Here is a 25,016-nt window from a genome sequence, read left to right on the forward strand (position 1 = left end):
ATAACTTTTGATCAAGGTATCGTTACGGCGCACCAAACCGAGTATCATGAACCGAAGCAGCACGAGAACTCGAGGACAAGTTCTTTTAAAGTAGAGGAGATTGATGTAGAGCGGGTCGCAGACACTTTTATGTCCAAGATGGATCAGAGAAGGCCCGATTAGAGGCAGAAGTCATCAAGACTGTCAGAACTTTAAAACAAGCATATATCGCAAACCAAAATGAGTTACTTGACGTACCATATGTGATTTTAGGGTAAGACGAGCTACTTTAGCCAACCAACCCGGCTATGCCGGGTTACCCAGCTGAATTTGAGAGATTCCATCATATCGACGGCCGAATTCCATGTTTAATTCCAATTTTACAATAAATAGTAAGTTTTAGTTTGATTATAACTTTTCATCCGTTGGGCTTCAGTAGTTGTGTCCAACATGAAAAGTGCTTAAAATAATTAGGAGAATAACATGGTTAAACCACATAAGAAACTTACTATAAAAAGTAAATTTACTATTTATAGTACGTCGTGATTTCTAAGAGTTTTAGTTATAGCATAATTCTGATTTCTTTTCCATTGCTTGGTATTCCTATTTAAAGGGTTGTGAACTCATTTTATTTTATTTTTGTATTCATTAATCAATTTCAAATTTATTAGAATTTATTTCTATTCTCTTGCTTTCTTTCCTTGTGGATTCGAGAAGTCTATGTGAGGAGTCCAAAGAAGTTCCGTGGATTCGAAATAGTTATCTTCTTAAGGAAGACAGTGCTCGACCTCATGTCCTCCTATGAATTTCTAGGAGTTGCGCCCAATGACCTTATCACATTCATCCCTGTATCAGAATGGCATGGATAAAACATATCCATCATGGTGGGGTCCACAGCACCTATCAGTATGGAGATTTGGATACTGAGGGGGTCACCACCAAAGCGCAGTCGGAAAGGGGGACCAGCTACTATCAGCGTAAATTGAGGGATCCATTGTTCAGGTGAGGACAACAACAATATGGATGTAAATAAGTAAAAATAACCAATATAATTTCATTGACAAAGAGCTATTAGGAATTTAGGAGGACCTTAATATCACCTGCTTATTATTACATGAGACAAATATTCAAATACAACCATAAAGGGATTCCAACCCACCGCTCAGTGGTAAACAGCCTGCATTTCAAGACTAAGATCATGGCTTAAGGGCCCATGTGGTGTGTGCATGGGTGTATGTAATAATAATAATAATAATAATACAACCTTAATTTCCGTGTTAATAATAAGAGCTTAGGCGAAGCGCGTGAGGTAATCTCCAGCAGTGACGTACTTGTAGTCCGGGTACAGGTCATGACTGTCCACACCTTGTGGGCCCTTCACTTTAAACTCCAAGTCTCCATGGTAGAAGATCTGGTACAGGTGAGCCACCCCAATTTGCAGTGGAGGCGGCATCTCTGCATCAATAGCAAGAAATATTACATAGATTACAGCCATTCATCTCCTCTTGAGAAATCATTAGAGTCCTCATTCATCATCCAGACAAGTGGCGCCCGTGGTTCGATTACACAGATCATTGATCTGATGGGCCCCACCGTGAAAATGGAATGCCCCAAAATTCTTTACGACCAGAAGATCTTATTGATCCTATTGATTATATGCGATCCTGACCTTTGCCGTTTGTCCATATTGTTTTATCATCCTCTTGAGAAGCTAAACATCTGTAGACAGGGTACGGGACTCGGATTGCCTACTGATGCCATGGTGCTCTGTGGGCCCAACATGATGTATGCTTTTATCTACTCCTTCAATCCATTTTCCTAGATTATTTTAAGCCGTGATCCCAAAAATGAGGTAGATTCAAATCTAAATTGGACCACATCATAGGAAATAGTGGTCCAATAAAAACTTCTCGGTGGCCACAAAAGTTATGGAGAAGATAATATTTGTGCTTTCCCTTCATTCAAGTCTGCGTGACTTAATCAACGGTTTGGATGGCAAATAAACATTACAGTAGGCGCAGTAGGAACTTTTTAATGGTGGGCCTTCAATCACCACTGTTTCTCATTGTGCGGTCCGCTTGAGATTTGGATTTACCTGGGAAAATAGATAGGCAGGCGTGGATAAAACGGACGCGCGGTTTGGCTACTAACGCTGCCACCAGTTAGGTGGCTAGTGGTCGGTGCTATGTGGACCCCACCATGAGTATGTGTTTTATTCACGCCGTCCATCCATTTTGAAAGATAGTTTTAGGGCTTGATACCAAAAATAAGATAGATCTAAATCTCAGGTGGACCACACCATGAGAAAACAATAGTGATTGAATGTCCACCATTAAAAACCTCCCACGGCCCATTGTAATAGTTATTTGACATCTAACCTGTTAATTAGGTCATACATTACTTGGATGAAGGGAAAAAATATATATAATCTGAATCCAAAACTTTTGTGTCCCCCAAGAAGTTTTTAATGGTGAGAGTTTAATCAACACCATGTAGTCCACTTGAGATTTCGATCAACCTCATTTTTGGGCCTTTACCATATAATGATCGGGAAGAATGGGTGGACGGCATGGATGAAACACACATCATAGTGGGGGCCGCAAAGAACCGACCACTAGCCATTGGGTACCGGCAAGTAGGGCTGAAAGTTAGGCGGGTTAGTGATTGACCCAACATTGGGTTGTGCTGGGCTCAGGTAAGATATATCAGGTTTTGTCTAGATCTTGAGCTATATAAACACAAACCCGATAAAGGTTAGGTAGGGCTTGGGTTAAGGTCTCGGGTTACCTGACTCAACCCGAACCCAAACTCAATCGATATATAAGTTATAAATGATAATTGAGCATGGATCGTCTGCGTTGAAGGCATAGGAAATTCCAATGCCATCAGGTCTCATTGGTCCACGCCATTTCTGATGACTCAAGCTAACAAAATATGCTACATTTCTCTCTCTTAAATAGATTGTGTACTACACAACATGATTTTTAAAGTAGTCCTATATTTTAGTTTTTTTTTATTATTATTAGAAAGTACGAAGTTTTTTACAATAAATAACTATATATATAATTAATAAAATCATAGGTATAAAAAAAAATAAAACATATATTGAAATATAGTAGACTAATATAATAACAAAAATATTAACGTAAATATTTCAAACGAAACCAACAAACCTGACCGAGCTCACTTGGGTTAGGCTTGGGATGAGAAATTTCAATACGAGGTTGAGTTAGGCTTGACGTGTAGAAACCTTGAGTTGGGCCAGGAATGATCACCAACCCGACCCAACCAGCCGACTTTCAGCCCCACTGGCAATCCGTTTCCGTATAAAACATAAAGTCATGATCGGGTTTGCGGAGCACCATCCAGTAGCAGCCTCGCTACTGACAGCGTAAGCAGGCAATCCGCGTCCCAAGTTACCACAACTTACGGTGCCGTACCATCCTTTTCAGCCAATTGTGCAGGACATCTGTACCATGAAAATGGTAGGCTGCATCATGAAGATCACGTGACACGAAAACCAGGACGGTCCTCTCGCAGGTGGGCCATATGTTGGAATCCGACGATCTGACTCAATATACTCAATATACAGGTGTGGCTCACCTGGTGAACCAATCAGACTGATTTTTTACAAGGCAGAACTTTATGGTGGGGCGTGTAGTTTTCACGGCCCTGATTTCCTGCACAAGTAGCATTTTTGGAGGGAAATGGTACGGTATGACAAGTTGCACCATTGCCTCTTGGTGATCAGATCTCTCTTAACCGTCAATTTATAGGACATTGATCGACTGGTTATAATCTTCCAATCTTGAGAATCTTTATGGGCGCATCTCCCACAATAGTCTATGATCAGGACTCATGTCCACCACCCTTCATTTCATTCACAACCCTTAATCCAATCACAAGGATCTAAGTCTGTTACGTACTGTCCATGTTTCTAAGCCATTCCTCCTGTGTAACGAAGGTTTTCTTCAGCTCTTTTCCAATAAGTTTCTCCCAGATCTTCACCACCTCCATCTGGGTGAGTATGTTAGCAGGTGGACGGAGATAGAGAGTCTTGTTCAGTGTCCGTGGATCATCAACGGCCATCATAGCATACATTGCCATGTCATCCTCATCCACCCAAATACCTGCCACGTCAGATACCAAACAACTATCAGCAGTCTGAGTTAGCAATAGAAAGATCGGGGTGGCCCAGTTAGAGTGGAACTTACAATCCTTGTCGGTCTTATCGCCGTTGCCATAGATGTAGACATGATCGGTGGGTGGCATGAAGTGGCCCAGCTGAGCCAGAGCAGCCAGGAAGTAGCCAGCCATACAGTTGGCCGAGACGTAAGTGTAGGGGATCTTGGCCTTTTCAATGGCCCGCCGAATCACACGTTTGTCCTTGAAGACATAGTCACCAGGGGGGATTGCGTGCTCCATCAGATCCACATCCATCCCAAACTCAGAGGGAAGGAACCGCTGCATGGGACCATCAGTAGTTTTATCAACCATTAAAAATCACCACAATGATTTGCTTGATCATTTTAGAAAACTTTGCACACTTGTAGTGGATCCAAACGGTTCATCTTCTGGGTCTTATCATGGATGAGCCATTCCCCAGAAAGCATATACCGATTGGATGATCCAATGGGCTACTGTGATCATTACACCATCCTACCTTTCAGGTATGATCCACATGTGCCCAATAGAATGATAGTATATAGTGACACACATGTTACACCTTCAATTATTGAAATGATTTTAGGTGTAATCCAAGCTCTCACCGTGAATTACAAAACCCCTCAAAGTGGGGATTGGAAACCCCCAGACAACCAGGGGATTTGAAACCCCTCGAATCCCCTCGAATCCCTTCGAATCCACGTACGGTGACCAGCAAATCAGCACTTGCATGGTCCAACTGACCAGGCCCATAACCTGACCAGTTTGAATCTGCGAGTCCCGAAGTGTCTTGTAACTTCGAAGGTGCCCTCATACAGTATCCATTTCAATAATCCGCTTTTGAGTAATCTTGCAGCATCGGTGGCATGGACACGGATTGAGAACTACCCCTGCCCGTCCCTAATTATGAACGGACAGGGCCTTTGAGGGGCCACCGTAATGTATGGGTTTTATCCACACCGTCCATCCATTGTTCCATATTTTTTAAGGATGTAAACCCAAAGATGAGGCAGATACACTGTTTGGACGGTAGAGATGGTTTAAACCCGGCCGTGATTTGAGTGTGGAGCTTATGCATAGGATTTGCATGGGCTAGGTGGACACTCCCGACATTCTTAAATCTCATAATGCTCCGCAAATCATGCAACTGTCAACGATCAAGATGATGATCTAAAGTGTACCCCACTTCCAAGTGTAACATACAGAGAGACACAGCAAACCTTGATAGTTCCCACTTCCTCCATGGCTTCAATGAGAGTGAGCTGATCGAGGATAGCATGCCTAAGGTGATTTCCAGCGACAGCTGACACCACCACGTCTACTTGCTTCAATGCCTCCACCAAGCTTTCTTTTTCTTCAAGGGAACCCTGCAAATTAATGAGTTCATCTGAATTAGCATTCTGGTGGGATTCAGGGACTATTAACAAATGCCCCATTGTAGGCCATCGAGTGATGATCCTTCCCATATTACCCCAACCACTTACAAGGATTCTACTGAATGGGATGTGATAGTACTTTAATATCATAAGACCATTTGCTTGATTATTTAAAGGGATGATTAATCAATAGATTAAGCAAGTAAAGAGGTGAAAAACAATGTTCTACGATCCCATCTGCTAAACTCGGGACCACCTTTAAATAACTGGTCCGCATCATTTGCATGGATCTCCCACCATCCATCTAAACACAGTAAGTACTGTTTGCCTCTATATTTGTATAGTTATCCACCCACTTCACAATATGTTGGATGGATGGTCTGGATCATCCTATTCCATGAAGCCACATGGGCCCACCATGGGCTTATCGACCAGCAAATTTATGATTAAAAAAAAAAAAAAAAAATTCAGAGTGGACCACATAACAAAAAAAAAAAAAAAAAAAAAAAAAGTAAAGAAAATGAAGAAACAAAACCAAATTTTAAGTATAACAATAGAAACAAAATGGGTAATTTGGTGTACTTGAAGAAGTCTCACGCCCTCCATTTTGAATCCGATGAGCATCTGGACTTTTTCGGCATCCGATGCTATCTCTGGCCGATAAAGGGCGAAGGTTGGATGGCCCAGGGCCATGCTAGCCTTGACAAGCCTTCTTCCTATGTAACCAGTGGCCCCAATGATCAAAACCCTATCTTTCTCTCCCCCCATTTCTTTAATTTCTCACTCGCTAATAAGAACAAATTCTCCAACAATGAATATTTTTGCTTACGTGAAGAGAATGTGATATGATCAGGCATTTATACACACACATATGAAAGGGAACATGAAATAAACAAATGTTCTATATTTTGTATTTTACACAAACATGTTGAAAACCAATGATATGATAAACGATAGAAATTGAGCTAAAACCGATGGTCATGATTCCTCCCTTTGGATGCTTATTAGATCAGTTCCATAAAATTACCCAATTGTCCCTCATACGGGAAATGACCACAATAACCCTACATGAGAATTTAGGAGAAGGATCTTCACATAAAACGTTGCATGTGAACCTTCACACACAGTGGTTTATTTCCCGTGCGAAAGGTAGGCCGTACCGTAAAAATCATCGGGGGGTGAAAAGGAGGATGGTCATTTCATCAGGTGGGATAGGCCGTAGGAATCAATGGATAGTGGATGGTCTTACTCAATGTACGCGTGAGGCCCACCTGATGAACGTATTGTTCCAATTTTCCCTCCTAGTGATCTTCTTTGTATGGCCCACCATCTTCACCGCTGGAATTTTCTTCTGGACTGAAACATCGTGAGGGAGCAAAAACATCTGATTTCAAAAATATCATGTACAACTTTGTATGAGACCATTCCCTTCACCGTGGAATCAGAAATTTTTATCAAACTTCACATTCGGCTAATCATGATTTTTCGCATGACCCGGTCATACAACCGGTATCCCTTCACACCATCACTATAATACAAAAAGGTATATATCTTTGCTCTTTTGTATAACTTATCTCTCTTGACCGATGGTATATGAAACTAAGTATAAGATTTTTTTATTTTTTATTTTTAAAAAAACCTCATAATTGTGAGTAATCTACATCATGGTCACTTTATACTTCTTCTAGAATTTTATAATTTATTGTCATACACGAAGATTGATTCACAAAATAATATAAGTCATATTACCAACCTTAGTCAATAATTCATTGCTCAACATACTTCGAACTTTCTCTAAGACAGTCTGATTCATCCATTCCATAACATGATTCTGCTCTAGTATATACCTTACTATATTACACCTCACAATCCCTTCATCTTTACAAAACTAGTTGAATTCCTATTAAGTGAATTCACCATTATTGTATGTCCTTAAGACTTTTGGTTTCTGTCATATTTACTTCTCAACCATTGACATACACTTTGAATGTGGCAACACTTTAGAAAATAAATGCATACTTTCCTAGATTAGTCATCTATAAATGAAACAAATAACGATGACCCCCAATAAAAACAACGGGCGACGGCCTTCATACATTCGAATGCATATAATCAAGTACCCCTTTATAAATATGTTCTACCGATTTAAAAGATAATTATAATTGTTTCCCACATATACAATGCTCGCATATATTAAAATCAACACTTTTAAATGCAAGAATTAAGAAATAATCAAAAAATACATTCATAATGCACTTGCTCATGTTGCCTAGACGCGTATGCCACAAATATGCTAATGTGGATTCCGCTACAGATGTTATGGCTCCACCCGATATGGTATTCCCGATCAACTTATAAAGGTTACCGCTCCACTGCGCTTTCATCACTATAAGTGCCCCCTTTGAAACTTTTAGAAAACGATCTGAACCGGTGAATTTGCACCTAAGTACCTTAAGTGCTCCAAGAGATATTAGATTCTTCCTTAGGTCAGGAACGTGTCTCACATCCATCAGGATACGCTCTGTCCCATCAAACATTTTAATGTGCATCAATCTGACACCAATAACCTTATAGGCAATATATACCATTGCCCATAAACACTTGTCCACCATTGCACTCGTTATAACTAATGAACCAATCTCGTTGAAAAATCATGTGGTATGACGTACTCCCTATATCCAAAATCAACTTGTTGTCGAGATATCCAGATTTGGATGTGGTCAGAACAATACCACCATCAACTTTCTCACTTGATTCCACTGTGTTGGCCTCTTTCATCATATTATCCAATTTTTCTCCATTCAAGCCTTAGGATTCCGACAATCCTTCATATGTACCATCATTCCACAATTCCATCACCTTATCTTGCCTTTACCTTTTCGATTTGGATTTAGATTGTGAGTTACCATTTTTCCGATCAAAATTCATTCCCCTAGCGACCAACACATCCATAGAGGAACCCTGATCGCAACTGTCCTTCTTTCCCAACTGCTTCGCATGAAGGGTTGAGATAACAATTTCGTTGTCTATGATCTCCCTACCATGGCACATAGTGTCCAGGAGATATTCTCGTAAGACGATGCAAGAGAGTTTAACAGGTTGACGATACGAGAAATTCTTGTATAATTGTTTCTTAAGATACGAAAATTGCCCAAGGATTTCTTCATGTACAAACTATCAAGTTTTATCCATATCCCTACAATGGTCTTTTGATCCAAGACATTATAGAGAACATTATCCACTAGCCACAATTAAATTGAGGTAGTATCCTTCTCATCAAGTTCATCTCTATTTTCATTACTCATCGATACAAGACACTTTACCTTACCAAGGAAAGCGTGTTGTAATCCTTGTTGAACTAGAAGGCTTATCATCTTCACCTTCCATAGCTCAAATTTATTTCTACCAGTAAAACCTTTTGTTTTGTACTTCATGTTTGATCCCTTTGAGAACATATTTTAGATTCAAAATCAAAACCTAGCATTAGCTCTGATACCACTTGTTGAAAAATCATGAAAGTAAACACCAAATTCAAATCAAACAAGAGAAAATCAAACGCATATAAAGAACATAGAGAACACATAAATTTATATGAACAAACTCTTGCTGGAAAAAAAAATTATGGCACAAAGCGACAACAAATCCACTATGAAATCAAAATTAAAAGAGATGAATAGACATACCAATCCAAGAAACCTAAAAATCCATTTACAAAACCCTTTCTCTGCTATATAATACCTTAGGAACATCTTAGCATATCATAATCCTGATTACACCTTGCTTATATAGTGTTACAACCAAATTAGGAAACAAAATTTACACTTTCACAAAATCGTACAATTCCGTCAATAAGACCTTCGATAGGATCAACAACCATCAAGGTCTGTTGATGGGATCAAAGCCACCTTCAATGGGATCGAAGAATGCCCCAAAAATTGTCTTGCGAGCATAGGGGGAACATAGGGATTTTCTCGATATGATCGAGTGGTCTGTCAATGACATTGACAAACCCCTATTCCATTCATATTGAAGACATCGAACAACATTTACCTTGGGAACCTCATATGTTGTATCTTTAATGGTAAGCTTAAGTAGTGGAATCTTAATCTAGCTTGTGTGGAGTTCGCCTTTAAGAACATGCAAAATCAGTCCACTGGCCAATCCTCATTCGAGATTGTATATGGTTGAGTTCCCAAGCATATAGTTGACATGTTCCAGTTACCTAAGTTACTAAGAATGAATGTTGCAATGAAAAATATGACAAACCGGATCGCGACTATGCATGACAATGTTTAGAAAATTTTACAATAGTCCAACGCCAAGTACATGGAAGAGGCTGATAAACATAAGCAACTTAGGAAAACCAATGATAATACCTATGTCGTTGATCTCCCCAAGGACACAAAGATCTCGTGAACGTTCAATGTAGCAGATCTATATAAGTATCATGAACCGAATCCGATAAATCACTCGATGTCAAGTTCTTTTAGAGTGGATGGGATTGATGTAGAGTGGGCCACTGACATATTCTTGGCACAACTAGACCAAAAGAAGATTGAACAAAAGTGGATATAGTTTGCCAGATCCAGGCCCAGTCCTACATAACACATGACGTAACTGGGCTCCAAGTACGTCCAGTTCGAAGAAATTCAATCTGTAAGGCAGAAATTGGCGTTTGAAGTGTGAACCGTAAATCGACTATGACTTTTGATCCGAGTATTGTTACGAGACGAACAACTTATCAATCTTTGCTCTTACCAACCATTTGAGGTTAACCCACTTGCGTCGCAGGTCTTGTCTGTCCATTTCGTGAGAAAACACTTCCTTCTTGTTCAAATTTATTATTTTTGAAAAAAAAAAACTTATTATTTTTAATAATTTTTAATTTTGATGAATCTCTTTCATTTTAAAGATTTAGTATATGCAATCTTCTTAGGAAAGCTTATAATCATGCTAGGAATCATCTGACACAATTAATTTATGACTTTTTATTTTTTATAAAATTGTATATGTTGTCTTCTTAGAAATTGATTATAATCATGTTAGGAATCATCCAGCATGATTAATTTAGGACTTTTTATTTTTTGTAAAATTTATTATTTCAAGTAAGTTTTATTTTACTCAAATTAGGACTCCTAATGAGGGTTTTGTTTTTTCTTTATTAGTGATGTAATGGGAAAGTATGAACATAATTGAATAATAATAAAAATTGAATTTTTCTTTTTATCTCTTGGATTCAAGGTTTTACTTACTTGAAGAAGACAATGATCTTTCTCATTATTGTTTCATGCTCTTTTCTATGTCAGTAATCCAATAGGCTATGAAAATATGGTTACATGTGTTTGATCAATGACCCCCTCTCTGTGAGTGAGCTTGCTTTTAGATTCATGGAAAGGAAAGATCATTTCTCATGAAAGTAATTTTCTATCGTTTGTAAAGAGTTTTTATTATTATTATTAAAATTGGTGGGAAACACTATTTCTCACTTTCTCTCACATGTACTACTGCCTGTCTCCCATTGCCTCACATGTATCACATATCCAAATGTCCCATTGTCCATTCTATTTTGTCACCAATGCGCCACTGTCAATCTTCACTTGGGCCTCACATGTACAAAGCACCGCAAATGTGTCACATGTGTCAACTTCTATTATTCATCTTTTGTTGTTTTGCATGTGTGCCTATTTACACTTCTCCTAGCACGCCCATGTTACCATGTATCGGTACTACGTATGAACGAAGAACGAAATCATACTCGCACCTTCAAGATACCTTTCACCTCATTTCCTTCGACAACACGTCAGCTGCAAAAATAGAATGGCTAAGAGTTGGATGCACGCTCATAGACGAGACACTGCAACAAAGGGCACGTAGCCCTCATACAAGTGGCATGTCTGGTCAAAGCATCATGCTCGACAAGCTTATAAAAACCAGTCGAGATAGGAAGTCTATCACAATCCCCTAGTGAGACCGTCTCATATAATCCTGCTAAAATGGAAAACATCCCAGATATGAATAGTGCTTTCATGATGACTATGAAGGTTAAAAGAAATTTAAATCTGGATAGGTTGTGATATGATCCTGTAACCTTTGAGGATCCCATGCCAGCAAAGAAACTGAATGTAGTTGCCGCCTCCCAATCTATATAAGGAGCATATAACGGAGAACTCGAGGCACCAATTGAGCACACGACTGAGAACTTGTGTTTGATTGAATAGCAAAAGTGTCATGATCCATTAGAATCATAAATTAGAATTAATGTTCAACCAGTTTGATTTTGGGACTGTGACTTGGCAACATGGGGTTTCCAATTTGGACATGGATTTCCTTCAACACATTATATAGGGCAGGCAACAAAAATCTGTGAAACCTACCATAGTATCCATGTAACATCCACTGTGGACGTAAGTTGCACTAGCTCATGCTAGGATATAGCCCAAAAATCATGCAACAATCAAGTGAGACATACATACAACTACGAAAATGGGATGGGGAAGCCTACCATTGAAACTTTTTTGGGGCCAACAAAGTTTTGAATCAAGTTGATATTTGTGCTCTCCTTTCATTGCGTGTGGTTAGGTCCCATCATATGAATTGGATAGGTGGCAAATAAACATCAAAAGTGGTCCCAAGGCTTCACTAGTTGGTATCCTCATCCCTATTGTTATGTGGTGTGACCTGTTTGAGATTAGAGTCCGTTTCTTTCACAAATTACCCTAGTAATGTGAAGGAAATGTATCATCATTAGGTTCTTACCACTGCAAAACCAAATAATAAAATCATTCCTCAACTGTAGATGTATTTAGAAGATACATAAATGAATTTATAATTATTTCATTTTTTCTTGTTATTATGCCAAAAATCTACCATACAAACAGTAATATTAGTTTTTTTTTTTTTTTTAATGATTTGATGTTTAATTAATGTAATTAAAAATGTCATCAATACATTTTTATCGTGAATAAACCAAACACAGAAACGACACTCAGATGTTGCTTTTGTTAGGAGATGAGTATAGTAATTTATAATTGTTGTCCATTCCCTATAATTGGTGAAACAAATCGGCCCTTAAATCTGAAAAATGGATGGAATGTATATCACAAAGAATTGGGGCGCAGCCCATAAGTTTTTGCTGCTTGAGCTCTCTACAACATGGGTCACATCCCAAAAACTTAATCTACTTAATTTGAGTTCATGCATGCGATGTATGATTTCTGGGTGCCTCCATATCAAGCATCATCCCCTGCAAGGGTATTAAGTAACTTTCCCGTGTATAATAAATTTGAATATTGCGTGTATTATAAAGTTGTTGTAGGAAGGAGTGACTGACGTCAGAGGAGTATCTTCTTCTATTTTTATGAGGGCTTTCTTCCTTAACCCGCCTTTGGTTTGGCATATGGAGAGTAAAACTGTTATTTTAGAACTATTTCTTCGAAAACAGTCATCTGTTTTCACCGCTAGCCCCAAACCGCTTGCCATGAGTTTGTTGTACACTTTCACCGGAGTATTTTTGTATTGACGAATTTATCCTTCAATTTTTTTTTTTTAACTAGCAACTTTTTCTTTTACGTAGTACTTTTACTAGTCCAGGAAATGAGGTGGTATGAGGTGGTGGGGCCGACTTTAATAATGCTTGTTGCAAATCTGAGCCATCCATCATATTCACCATCTTATTTTAGGGTGTGGCCCCAAATTCTGACGGATCTAGTGTACATGTGGGTCCCACGAAGGGAAAAAAGTGAGCCATGGCTTACTACTGTTGAAAATATCAATAGTCCCATTTTTACGCTTTTAGGCTATTCAAACCATTGAAATGGCATTCTCGACCTTTGACAATTCCATTCAGAGTGTCTTGATCTAAAAAATTTGTGGCACCGTGAAGGGCAGTCATATATTGCACAGATTTGATCGGGATTTAGAGGGGAGACTGAGGGAGCCGTACAACCAAAAGATTTGTGGGCCCACGGATACCTTTGTGACATTCAAATATCTGTCCATCATTTGTGCCAGATTATCTTCGGAAGTGAGACAAAAAATAAGACTGGTATAAAACTCAAGTTAGCTACACCACAGGAAACACTGGGAATGAAGGCGTCCACCATTCAAACCCTACTGGGCCGGACTTAAGTTTTGGATCGGGCTGATATTGTTTCTTCCTTTCTAATAATCGTATGTACGGGGAGCTAGAATATGAACATTATAGTGGGTCTTAGCAAGGTTTTGATGGTGTATGACTCATCTCCATTCTTCCCTGTGAAATGGGCCACTTAGTTTTTTATAACGGGTTTAAGTCACAACATGAGGGCGCAACTTATGGATGAAGTAGATGTTATGTAAATTCACAATAAAGTTTTAGGTCACATATGCAACTTGCATCGAGATGGAAAGGTTCTATCACTATGTCTTTTCTTGTGACGACCCATGGCTAATGGAAAACTCCAAATATAAAGTATTTTTGAGATGAAATGATAAAATAATTCTTTTCATTGTGCTTTTATATCGGTCGTATCATACATGCTTATTTTTCATTGGCGGCATGTTATTGATGAATGAATATATGGTAATGCACAATACAATTCTAAGTAGAATGATAGGTGAGACATTTTCCATGATCCCAATCCAGAACATTAATAATAAGATTCTCCCATGTCAAAATATCACTATGGCTATGAATGGCATTACTTTGCGACCGTCACTGGTCATGATTTTATGTGGGCCCACTGCCCTTACTTTTTTAAAAGTTGGGTTAAAATAGAGCCCAACTACTATCAGTAGCAATTAAGGAGGCCCACTGTTCAGGTGGGGACAACTAATCATATGGATAACATTAGGACTTAAGGGGACCCACTGTTAAGGAAAAATAACTGATAGAATTTCGTTCTGAAAGGGCCATTAGAAATTTAGGAGGCTCTTACGTTTCTTTACTCACTATTTCATGCGCCAAATCTTTAAATATATAATGGTAATTTCGAAACTAATAATAAGAGCTTAGGCAAAACGCTTGAGGTACTCTTCAGCAGTGACGTACTTGTAGTCCGGGTACAGGTCATGGCTGTCCACACCATGTGGACCTTTCACTTCGAATTCCAAGTCCCCATGGTAGAAGATCTGGTACAGGTGGGCCACCCCGATTTGCAGTGGAGGTGGCATCTCTGCATCCAAAACATAAAAGGTTATACAGATCACAACTATTCTTCTCCTCATGAGAAATTTAAATTAAAAAAAAAAAAAAAAAGGTCCTCATGCATCATCTAGACAAGTGGAGCCCATGGTTCTTTTACACCGATCATTGATCTGATGGGCCCCACTGTGGACAGAGAGAATGCCCCAAAGTTCTTTGCAACCGAAATGTCCTGTTGATTATATGCAGTCCTGATATTGGGATGTTTGTCCTGATTGTTATATCATCCCGTTGAGAAGCTGATAATCTACTGTCAAGGTACCAACATATCATTTGTGCAATAAATCTGCACCATGAAAACGATAGGCTAAGTCGTGAAGATCACATGCACAAAACCAGGACGACCCTACTCTCGCAGGTGGGCCACACGTAGGAAACCGACGATCTGACTCAACGTACGGGTGTGACCCACCTAGTGAGCCGATCAGTCTGATTTTTGAGAAGGGTGATGTTTATAGTGGGGCCTGTACTTTTCACAGCCCTGATCTGGGGGAAGATGGTACGGTACCACAAGGTGTACGGTTGCCTCTTGGTGATCAGCTCTCTGTTAACCATCAACTTATAGTCCACTGATCGAGTGGTTATGATCTTCCAATCTGGAGAACTGTTTTGGAAATCTCCCACACTAGTCGGTGATCAGGACGCATTACCACCCTTCATTTCATTCACAACCCCTAATCCAATCACAAGGATCCAAGTGTCTGTTACGTACTCTCCATGTTTCCAAGCCATTCCTCCTGTGTAACGAATGTCTTCTTCAGCTCTTTTCCAATCAGTTTCTCCCAGATCTTCACCACCTCCATCTGGGTCAGTATGTTAGCAGGTGGACGGAGATAGAGAGTCTTGTTCAGCGTCCGTGGATCATCAACGGCCATCATAGCATACATTGCCATGTCATCCTCATCCACCCAAATACCTGCCACCTCAATACCAAACAACTATCAGCAGTCTGAGTTAGCAATCGAAAAATAGATAGGGGTGGCCCAGATAGAGTGGAACTTACAATCCTTGTCGGTCTTATCGCCGTTGCCATAGATGTAGACATGATCGGTGGGTGGCATGAAGTGGCCCAGCTGCGCCAGAGCAGCCAGGAAGTAGCCAGCCATACAGTTGGCCGAGACGTAAGTGTAGGGGATCTTGGCCTTTTCAATGGCCCGCCGAATCACACGTTTGTCCTTGAAAACGTATTCACCAGGGGGGATTGCGTGCTCCATCAGATCCACATCCATCCCAAACTCAGAGGGAAGGAACCGCTGCATGGGACCATCAGTAGTTATATCAACCGTTAAAAATCACCACAATGATTTGCTTGGTCATTTTAGAAAATTTGGTACACTTGTAGTGGATCCAGACGGTTCATCCTCTGGGCCTTAACATGGATGTGCCATTCCCCATAAAACATACCGATCGGATGATCCAAGCTACCAATTCAAGGGCTTTCGGTGACTCGGTAAGAAAAATATACAATCAACAGTGACACTTAATAACGAGAAAAAACCGTTCAATTGGTTCATCAAAAAGTGGGTCACACCGTGGATTGGTCATAGATCTGAACCATATGTGTCCACGTGTCGTTGTGAGGTGTCATTTCATAGAATCAATCCTATTTATACGCCACATGTTAAGAGCATTATAACCATAGTTTGCAAACCTGGAATTGGCTTGTGACTCGGTCACTCACTGGGTCGAGTCAACCGGGTGGGTCATAAATTTACTTAAATGCCTTTTCTGTGACTTTGCTGACTCGTTAAAACCAGGCTGAGTTAGCTGATTTTTTAGTTGACCAGCAAACAAGCACCTGCATGGTTAAACAGACCAACTGATCAGGCCCATAACCTGACCAGGTTGACTCGGAGTGTCCCGAGTTGTCTTGTAACTTCGAAGGTGCCCTCATACAATACCCATTTAAATAATCCGCATTTGAGTAATCTTGCAGTATCTTTGGCATGGACGCGGATTGAGAACTACCCCTGCCCGTCCCTAACTAGGAACGGACAGGGCCTCTGAGGGGCCACCGTAATGTGTAAGTTTTATCCACACCGTCCATCCATTGTGCCATATTATTTTAGTTTGTAAAAAAAATATGAGGCAGATCCAAGGTTCACGTGGACCACACCACAGGAAGCAGCGGTGATAACTACACCCACGGTTGAAACCTTCCTAGGGCCAACCGTGATGATTAATTACCATCCAACCTGTTCATAAGGTCAAATAGACCTTTTTAAAGGGGAACCACAAATATCAGCTTGTTCCAGAACTTCTGTGACCCCTAAAAAATTTCAACGGTAAATGTTTAATCCCCACTGTGTGGTCCATTTAATCTTGCGAAATACCACATTTTTGGGCTTATACCCTAAACTGATATGAAAAATGGATGGACAGTGTGGATAATACCCATACATCACGATGGCCCCTCAGAGCCCCTGTCCGTTCCCAGCACGGGACGGGTGGGGATAGTACCCAATCCGCGCCCCTTTGGCATCTTTGTCATCTATCGCTCCATTCCTAGTTATCCAGCCTTGACAGTGCATCAGCGTCAGCCTACACCGTCCAGACAATGAACCACCTATTGCATGGGCCAGAGCCCAAAAATGACCCTAATCAAATGATGCCCGCCATCTGACCAACAAAATTCTGATAGTCATGGAAGCCTGATCCCTACCATTTTGACAATATGGCCCATTCAAGATTTGGCCAGTCAATTGGATGTTTGGATCGATGGTTTAAACATGCGATTTCAGTGTGGAACATATGCATAGGATTTGCGTTGGCTAGATGGACACTCTCCACATTCTTAAATATCATAATGCTTCACAAATAATGCAACTGTCAACCATCAAGATGATGATCTAAAGTATTCACCACCTCCAAGTGTAACATAGAGAAATGGCAAACCTTGATAGTTCCCACTTCTTCCATGGCTTCAATGAGAGTGAGCTGATCGAGGATAGCATGCCTGAGGTGATTTCCAGCTACAGCTGACACCACAACATCTACTTGCTTTAATGCCACCACCAAGCTATCTTTATCTTCAAGGGAACCCTGCAAATTAATGAGTTCATCTGAATTAGCATTCTTGTGGGATTGAGGGACTATTAACAAATGGCCCATTGTAGGCCATCTAGTGATGATCCTTCCCATATTACCCCAACCACTTACAAGGATTCTACTGAATGGGATGAGATAGTACTTTAATACCATAAGACCATTTTCTAGATTATTTAAAGGGGCAAGCAAAGAGGTGAAAACCAATGTTCGACTATCCCGTCTGCTAAACTCGGGACCACCTTTCAATTACTGGTCTCACATCATTTGCATGGATCTCCCACCATCCATCTAAACACACTACTGTTCGCCTCTATATTTGTATAGTTGTCCACAACATGTTGAATGGATGGTCTAGATCATCCTTCCATGCAGCAGCATGCATGGGTTTATCAACCAACAAATTTCAGACCAACAATCAGAGTGGGCTACATAACAAAGATTCAAAGAGAATGAAGAAACAAAACCAAATTTTAAGTAAAACAATAGAAACAAAATGGGGTAATTTGGTGTACTTGAAGAAGTGTCACGCCCTCCATTTTGAATCCGATGAGCATCTGGACTTTTTCGGCATCCGATGCGATCTCCGGTCGATAAAGGGCGAATGTCGGATGGCCCAGGGCCATGCTAGCCTTGACAAGCCTTCTTCCTATGTACCCAGTGGCCCCAATGATCAAAACCCTATCTTTCTCTCCTCCCATTTCTTTTCTCACTTGTCAAGCAAAACAAATCCTCCAATAATGAATATTTTTGGTTACTTGAAGAGAATGTGATATGATCAGGCATTTATACACGCACATATGCAAGGGACCATCAAACAAACAAATGTTCTATATTTTGTATTTTACACAAACATGTTGAAAACCAATGAATTGATAAACGATAGAAATTGAGCTAAAACCGATGGTCTTGATTCCTCCCTTTGGATGCTTATTAGATCAGTTCCATAAAACTACCCAATTGCCCTCATACGGGAAATGACTACAATAACCTTACATGAGAATTTAGTAGAAGGATCACATAAAACGTTGCATGACAGTGGTTTATTTCCTGTGCAAAAGGTGGGCCGTACCGTAAAAATCACCGGCGGTGAAAAGGAGGATGGTCCATTCATCCTGTAAACTTTCCGACATGAAATGAAAAATCTATTTCCAAATTTATTTTAAAACATATATATATATATATTTTAAAAGGGTGGGATGGCCCGTAGGAATCAATGGATAGTGGGTGGTCTTACTCAATGTACGCGTGAGGCCCGCCCGATGAACAGATTGTTCCAATTTTCCCTCCTAGTGATCTTCTTTGTATGGCCCACCATCTTCACCGCTCAAATTTTCTACCGAACTGAAACATCAGGTGTGTGAAAAAACTTCTAATTTTAAAAATATCCCCTACAATGTTGGTTGGGACCATTCTTTTCATTGCCAAACAAGGAATAATCTTTATCGAATCTCATGTTTCGGCTAATCATGATCTTCCATGTGACCCAATCATAAAATTTATATTTTTTCATAACATCACCATATTAGACAGAAGTACACTTCTTCGCTCTTTGGTCTAAGTTATCTCTAACGGTACATGAGAATAAGCATCATAACCAAATACGCGCAACTGTAAGTAATCTGCATTATGACCACTCCACACTTACAGAATCTTATAGTCTATCTCCATAGACAGGGACCGATTCACAAGATAACAAGTCATATTAATAGCCTCAGTCCATAATTATTTGCCCAATGTTGCATTGTTCAACATATTTTGGGCTCTCTCCAAAAGAGTTTAATTCATCTATTCTACTACATCATTCTGTTATAGTGTGTGCCTTACTGTATTATACCTCGTAATCTCCTTATCTTTGTAAAACTGGTTAAATTCCTTTGAAGTGAATTTACCACATTTGTATGTCCATAAGACTTTTGGTTTTTACCCTATTTGCTTCTCAATCATTGCCTTCTACACTTTGAATGTGCCGAACACTTCAGAAAATAAACACATATTTTTCTTGAGTAGTTATTTATGAATTAAACAAAAAAAATGATGGCCCCCTAGTAAAAACAACGGGCAATAACCCTCATACATCCGAATGCAAATAATTAAGTATCTATTTATAAATATGTTTTACCGACATAAAAGATAGTTGTGATTGTTTATCATATATACAATACTTGCATATATTAAAATCAACAGTTTAAATGTAGGAATTGAGCAATGATCATAAAGCCCTGAAACTTTTGGGACACAATCTAAACAGGCAAATTTACACCCAAGTGCCACAAGAGATTTCAGATTCTTCCTTAGGTCAGGAACATATCACCGTCAGGATACACTCCACCCCAACAAACATTATGATGCGCATCGATCCAACACTAACAACCTTATTGGCAATGTTATTGCCCATAAACATATGTCCACCATCGCACTCATTGTAACTAGTGAACCAATCTCGCAGAAAAATCATGAGGTATAAAGCCTTGTATATAAAATCCACTCGACACTGATATACCTAGATTTGGATGATAAAAACATCACTACCATTAACTTTCTCATTGGATTCTACTACGTTAGCCTCTTTTGACGCATTATCTGATTTCTCTCCCTTTTAGCTTTAAGACTCTGACAATCTTTTTCTTATGTCACAGTATCTCACAGTTCCAACACTTTAATTATCTTATATCTTTACCCTTTAATTTGGATCTCAATCGTGAGTTACCCTTTTCTCGATCAAAATTCATTTCCCTAGCAACTAACACATCCATAAAAGAACCCTCACCGATGTCCTTCTTTCTCAACTTCTTCGCATGAAGGGCTGAGATGACAGTTTTGAAGTCTATAGTGGCACATAGTATCTACGAGATTCTCCTAAGATGGTGGAAGAGAGTTTAAAGGGAATAGGGATTGATCTTCTTTTTCGATCTTCACCTCTACATTTGTCAATTTGTAAAGCAATTCACTAAATGTGTTATTGTGTTCATTGATATCAAACCCTTCCATCATTTTAAAATTGTAGAACTATTTCTTAAGATATAGACAATTGCTTAAAGATTTCTTCATATACAAACTATCAAATTTTTTCCATACCCATGCGGTGGTCTTTTGATTCGAGACATTATAGAGAACATTTTAGCTAGACAAAATTGGATCAAGGTAGTAGCCCTCTTCATCGCTCATAAACACAGGACGCTTGTAACGCCCCATACTTTTCCATACTCGGGTGCTACTGAGTAACCCAATTTAGTATAAGTACAAACCTAGCCCAAACGAACATTCAAGTGCATTCCAGTCAAAATCCGACCATTGAAAGCAGTCCACACCCATACATCAAGCTATCCATCCGTTATTCTTCAAGATGAACCATCACGTCGTTAGAAAAACCTATTCTTAGGATCAATTCTAATTTCATGGATAGACAAATCTAACCGACCATCGTAGATTTAAATTTATGGATCACAAAATCCACCGTTCATCAGGTTACAACACCCTGTTGGATTATCCATCCTTTGAAAACACAAACTGGATCATCTACTCCCATGTTTGACTACCAGATCACATATAAATACTTCTTAGGGTTCCTAGGACTATTAATAACTAAAGATGAGTCAATTAAACCATTGAATTAATTGAGTCATTAGGATGTCGAGAGTTGATAAGTGGACGTTTACTTAGTATGACTCACTTACAAATTTAAAAAAATCTAATATTTCTTATCAAAGCCATATAGGTGGTTGATTGAGTAAATAAATGGCATTGATCAAGATGTAAATGATGATAAACAACTTAGAAAATAATAATAATAATAATAACAATAATAAAAAATAATAATAATAATAATAATAACATTATTATTATTATTATTAAAAATATTGTAAAAAGGATATTTAATATTAAAGGTGTGTATTTGGCCATATGATCCATAATCCAGCCACTAAATTCTAGTTAAGTGGTCCCATGGACCTTTTTACCGTAGATAATAAGTTTGGATGTAATCTGACCATTAGATCGAGGCAAATCCACAAATATGATTAAAATCGAGTCGTGGGGCCCACCCAAGTGTTGGATCTACAAATCATTCAGACAGTAGTCCCGACTAGAACCCCCTTAAACAAGTGAACGGTGTAGATTTCATGTAAGCATCACGATGGGCCTCACCTCAAAGTGCTAGTGCACGAAAGGAGAATGCACCCGTTGTGCATTGAATCACAGCCTTGGTCAAACCGGGTTTTGAAAAGGCCGAGCTAAGAGTCCTAGAGGAGGGGTGAATAGGACTATGCCAAATTAAAAATTTTTAATGTGGAATTAGAAAGAAATAACTAAATATAGTACTCATCAATCCCACAAAGCAGAAATAAATAGCAACCTCAAATGCACAAGTATTGAGAGGTTGATACAGATGTTGTTCTAAGGACAACCTTACACCAAAAACCAATAGCTTATGGTAAGACAACTTGATTTTTAGAACGGTCTATGTATCAAAATCCCAAACCAATACAGAGGAAAATAAAAATAACAAAAAAATAATCTAAGCTATTACAGCATTCCCACAATTGTATAAAATAGATTACAACATTCTCCACGAAGGCTTAAAGAAAAATTACAACATTCACACAAAGCCACAATCAACAAACCACCACTACACCAGATATTATATTGGTTCGTTTGTGTGTACACCAACTGTTAAAAAATAACCACACAACTACTCCACTCCCAATATCCTCTCTCTTGAAATATTGGCTTTCACTATGAAATAGGTTTTTCAAGGTTTACCAAAAACCTTCACAATTGTGTCTTTCAAGTGGGCTTACACAATTCAAAAACCCCATACAATGAGATTTTCTAGATCACCTCAGACAAACCAAAAGGAGATTTTTCCTAGCACAACCTCAAAAACCCAAAAGAAATTTACAAAAATGTAAATATACTTATCTGGATATTCTCCTTTGATGAAGCCCGGTAGAACCAATTCAAAGTAGATGTTCAATGTCCAAACTCACTTATGAAAAGGTTCTAAATGATTTTTAGATTAAATCACTTTAGGCTAGCTTTATTTGATTTTGATTTCAAGAAATGGAAAAAACTTAAATCCCTTCTTCAAATAAGATTGGAATAGAGAACTCAAAATCAAATACAAAAAGCTAATTAAAAAAGAATATTAAACGAGCACAATATAGCTTAAGAATATCACAAACTTATCTCTCAGAGTGGTGTCTTGATTTTGCTTAAATGACTTACCAAACTTTGAAATTCGTGCTCTATTTATAGGTGAAAAAACTGTTCACTCAACTGGCCTAGAGGTCAACTTGACTGGTCAAAGGACCAACAAGAATTCTAAATTTCAGGCACAATAGGATAAGATAGATCCTCGACTGGTCGAGTGGCTAGCTCGACCGGTCGAGTGGCCTGCTCGACTAGTCGAGCCATACACTCGAGTCGAGTGGAACCCTAAAAGGTTGCTGAACTTTGAGTCGAGCCTACTCGACTGGTCCAGCACTATTCAGTCGACTGGTCGAGGGTCCAACAGAATTCCGAAAATCCACAACAAACCTTGGACTGGTCAAGAAAATTCTTAGACTGGTCGAGCCAGTAGTTGGACTAGTCAAACATAAGCTAGGACTAATTGAGAAAAAGTCTATAAAATTATATCATGACCCAAAATAAGAATGTAATTAATATGACCTAACCTATGGTCAATTTAGGGTCATTCATACCTTATAGGTAAAAATTGAACATTGAAACATCATTCGCTTCGGTTGATAGTTTATCTTGAAGTATTTGAAGCTTATCATTGTATATTCGAAGATGAGCTTGAAGCAGTGACCTTGTGACTTTGAGTTTTTACTTGAGAAGATTACTTGAGCTTGAATTCTTTAAATAAATTACATTGTCTTAATATAGTTGAAACTTGAAAAGTTGATCTAGTACTTGGCGTTGTACTTGAATCTCTTATTCTTGTACTTGAAGTTTTTGATGTAGAGTCTCTTGTTCTTGTACTTGAATGTAGGTAAGGATGATATACCGTTGAGCTACACAAGATACAGATTCCAAGAGGTTTTGGCACTACAAAATTTGACAATTCTATGAGCTAGATAAGATAACATTTATAGGTTTGACCGAGGAATGGTCGAAGAAGGAATTTTCTTCCTTCCTTTCTATTTTCTACCAATAGATGGATAGTCTTCCGTGTTTTGATCAGTGGCCTACCTACACTGCCTAGATGGAAGATCCGAACCGTCCATCTGATAAAGGGCCCGCGTCTAAACGAACCCCACTCAGATTCACACCTTGGAGCACGTGTGCATGCACACAATTTCTAGCACGATAGACGCAGGCGTGCGGCATCTCCCGAAAATGAAAAGTTTCCATTTCTCTCATTTGCTTCCGGGCTAGCAATCCGCATCCTTTTTGTGTCCGCCCATCCTAGTCATCCATATAGGTAGATCTCACCCTCTGTTTCACCCTATATGAGCCAAAACCACGGCTAATTTTGCATCACCGACTGTATTTAGGGCCATAGCAAAGCATATTGAATCCTGGTTGTTCATACTCATCCAACGGCCTAAGAGGGTTAGGTTTTTCTATAAGGAGGAGGAGAAAATGCCTCTTTTCCATCCCTTTCAAAGAAACCCGAGAAACTAGCCGCCATCTTCCCAAACTCGAACCCACCACTCTAACCTTTCCCAAGCTTCAAAAACAAGTGTATATAAGCTCACTGGAGCTTAGCCAAAGCTTCCACCAGAACCGGAATGAAGGAAGAAGCAATGCAAAAGAGAATGCCATTAATGGCGCCCTTCTTCTCTGTTACCTCAGCTGGGTTATCGGGTGAGTTTGCTCGGGTTTGGAAGGGCTGTTGTAACAACTGCTAGAGAGAGAAAGAATGTGGAGGAAGAAAAAGATTGGGGATGAAGCAAGTGGAAGGAGAGAGAGTTCGAAAGAGGAGTAGTCAACTGTTGTTGTGCTGCACTGGCCCAACCTGAACCGAGTCGCTGACTTGCTCGGACTTGGTCAGGTTGAGCCCCAAGCTTGTTAATGCTGATAAAAAGGAAGAAAAGAAAGAAAATAGGAAGGAACAAGGAAGAAGAAAAAAAAAGAGAAAGAGATAGAGAGAGAGAGAGAGAGGAGATAGTCGGGTGATTGCACCCTCTGAGTCAACTTGACTTGCTGCCAAGTCCGTCCCAAGTCAGGACGAGTCGGGCGTCCATTGTTAGACTTCCAGCAGAAGAATGAAGGAGAAGATGGGAAGAAAGAAAGGAGGAAGTAGAGGAATAGGAAAGAAGGAA

General features: G+C 39.3%; 2 protein-coding genes across 2 annotated transcripts; both read right to left on the reverse strand.

Annotated features, from left to right (window-relative positions):
- Nucleotides 1-1,270: 1,270 nt before the first annotated feature.
- LOC131249385 (bifunctional pinoresinol-lariciresinol reductase 2-like) lies at nt 1,271-6,227 on the reverse strand. The gene is made up of 5 exons (XM_058250138.1): nt 6,102-6,227; nt 5,364-5,510; nt 4,194-4,443; nt 3,906-4,109; nt 1,271-1,434 (listed from the first exon to the last, which is right to left on the reverse strand). Exons 1-5 carry the CDS (start codon nt 6,210-6,212, stop codon nt 1,271-1,273), a joined length of 876 nt encoding a protein of 291 aa, XP_058106121.1. The 5' UTR covers nt 6,213-6,227.
- An 8,280-nt stretch (nt 6,228-14,507) lies between these two features.
- Nucleotides 14,508-18,446, reverse strand: LOC131249392 (bifunctional pinoresinol-lariciresinol reductase 2-like). The gene is made up of 5 exons (XM_058250150.1): nt 18,261-18,446; nt 17,596-17,742; nt 15,704-15,953; nt 15,413-15,616; nt 14,508-14,671 (listed from the first exon to the last, which is right to left on the reverse strand). Exons 1-5 carry the CDS (start codon nt 18,444-18,446, stop codon nt 14,508-14,510), a joined length of 951 nt encoding a protein of 316 aa, XP_058106133.1.
- Nucleotides 18,447-25,016: the final 6,570 nt, after the last annotated feature.

Source organism: Magnolia sinica, chromosome 1 (assembly GCF_029962835.1).
Source record: "Magnolia sinica isolate HGM2019 chromosome 1, MsV1, whole genome shotgun sequence".
NCBI classification, from domain to species: domain Eukaryota; kingdom Viridiplantae; phylum Streptophyta; class Magnoliopsida; order Magnoliales; family Magnoliaceae; genus Magnolia; species Magnolia sinica.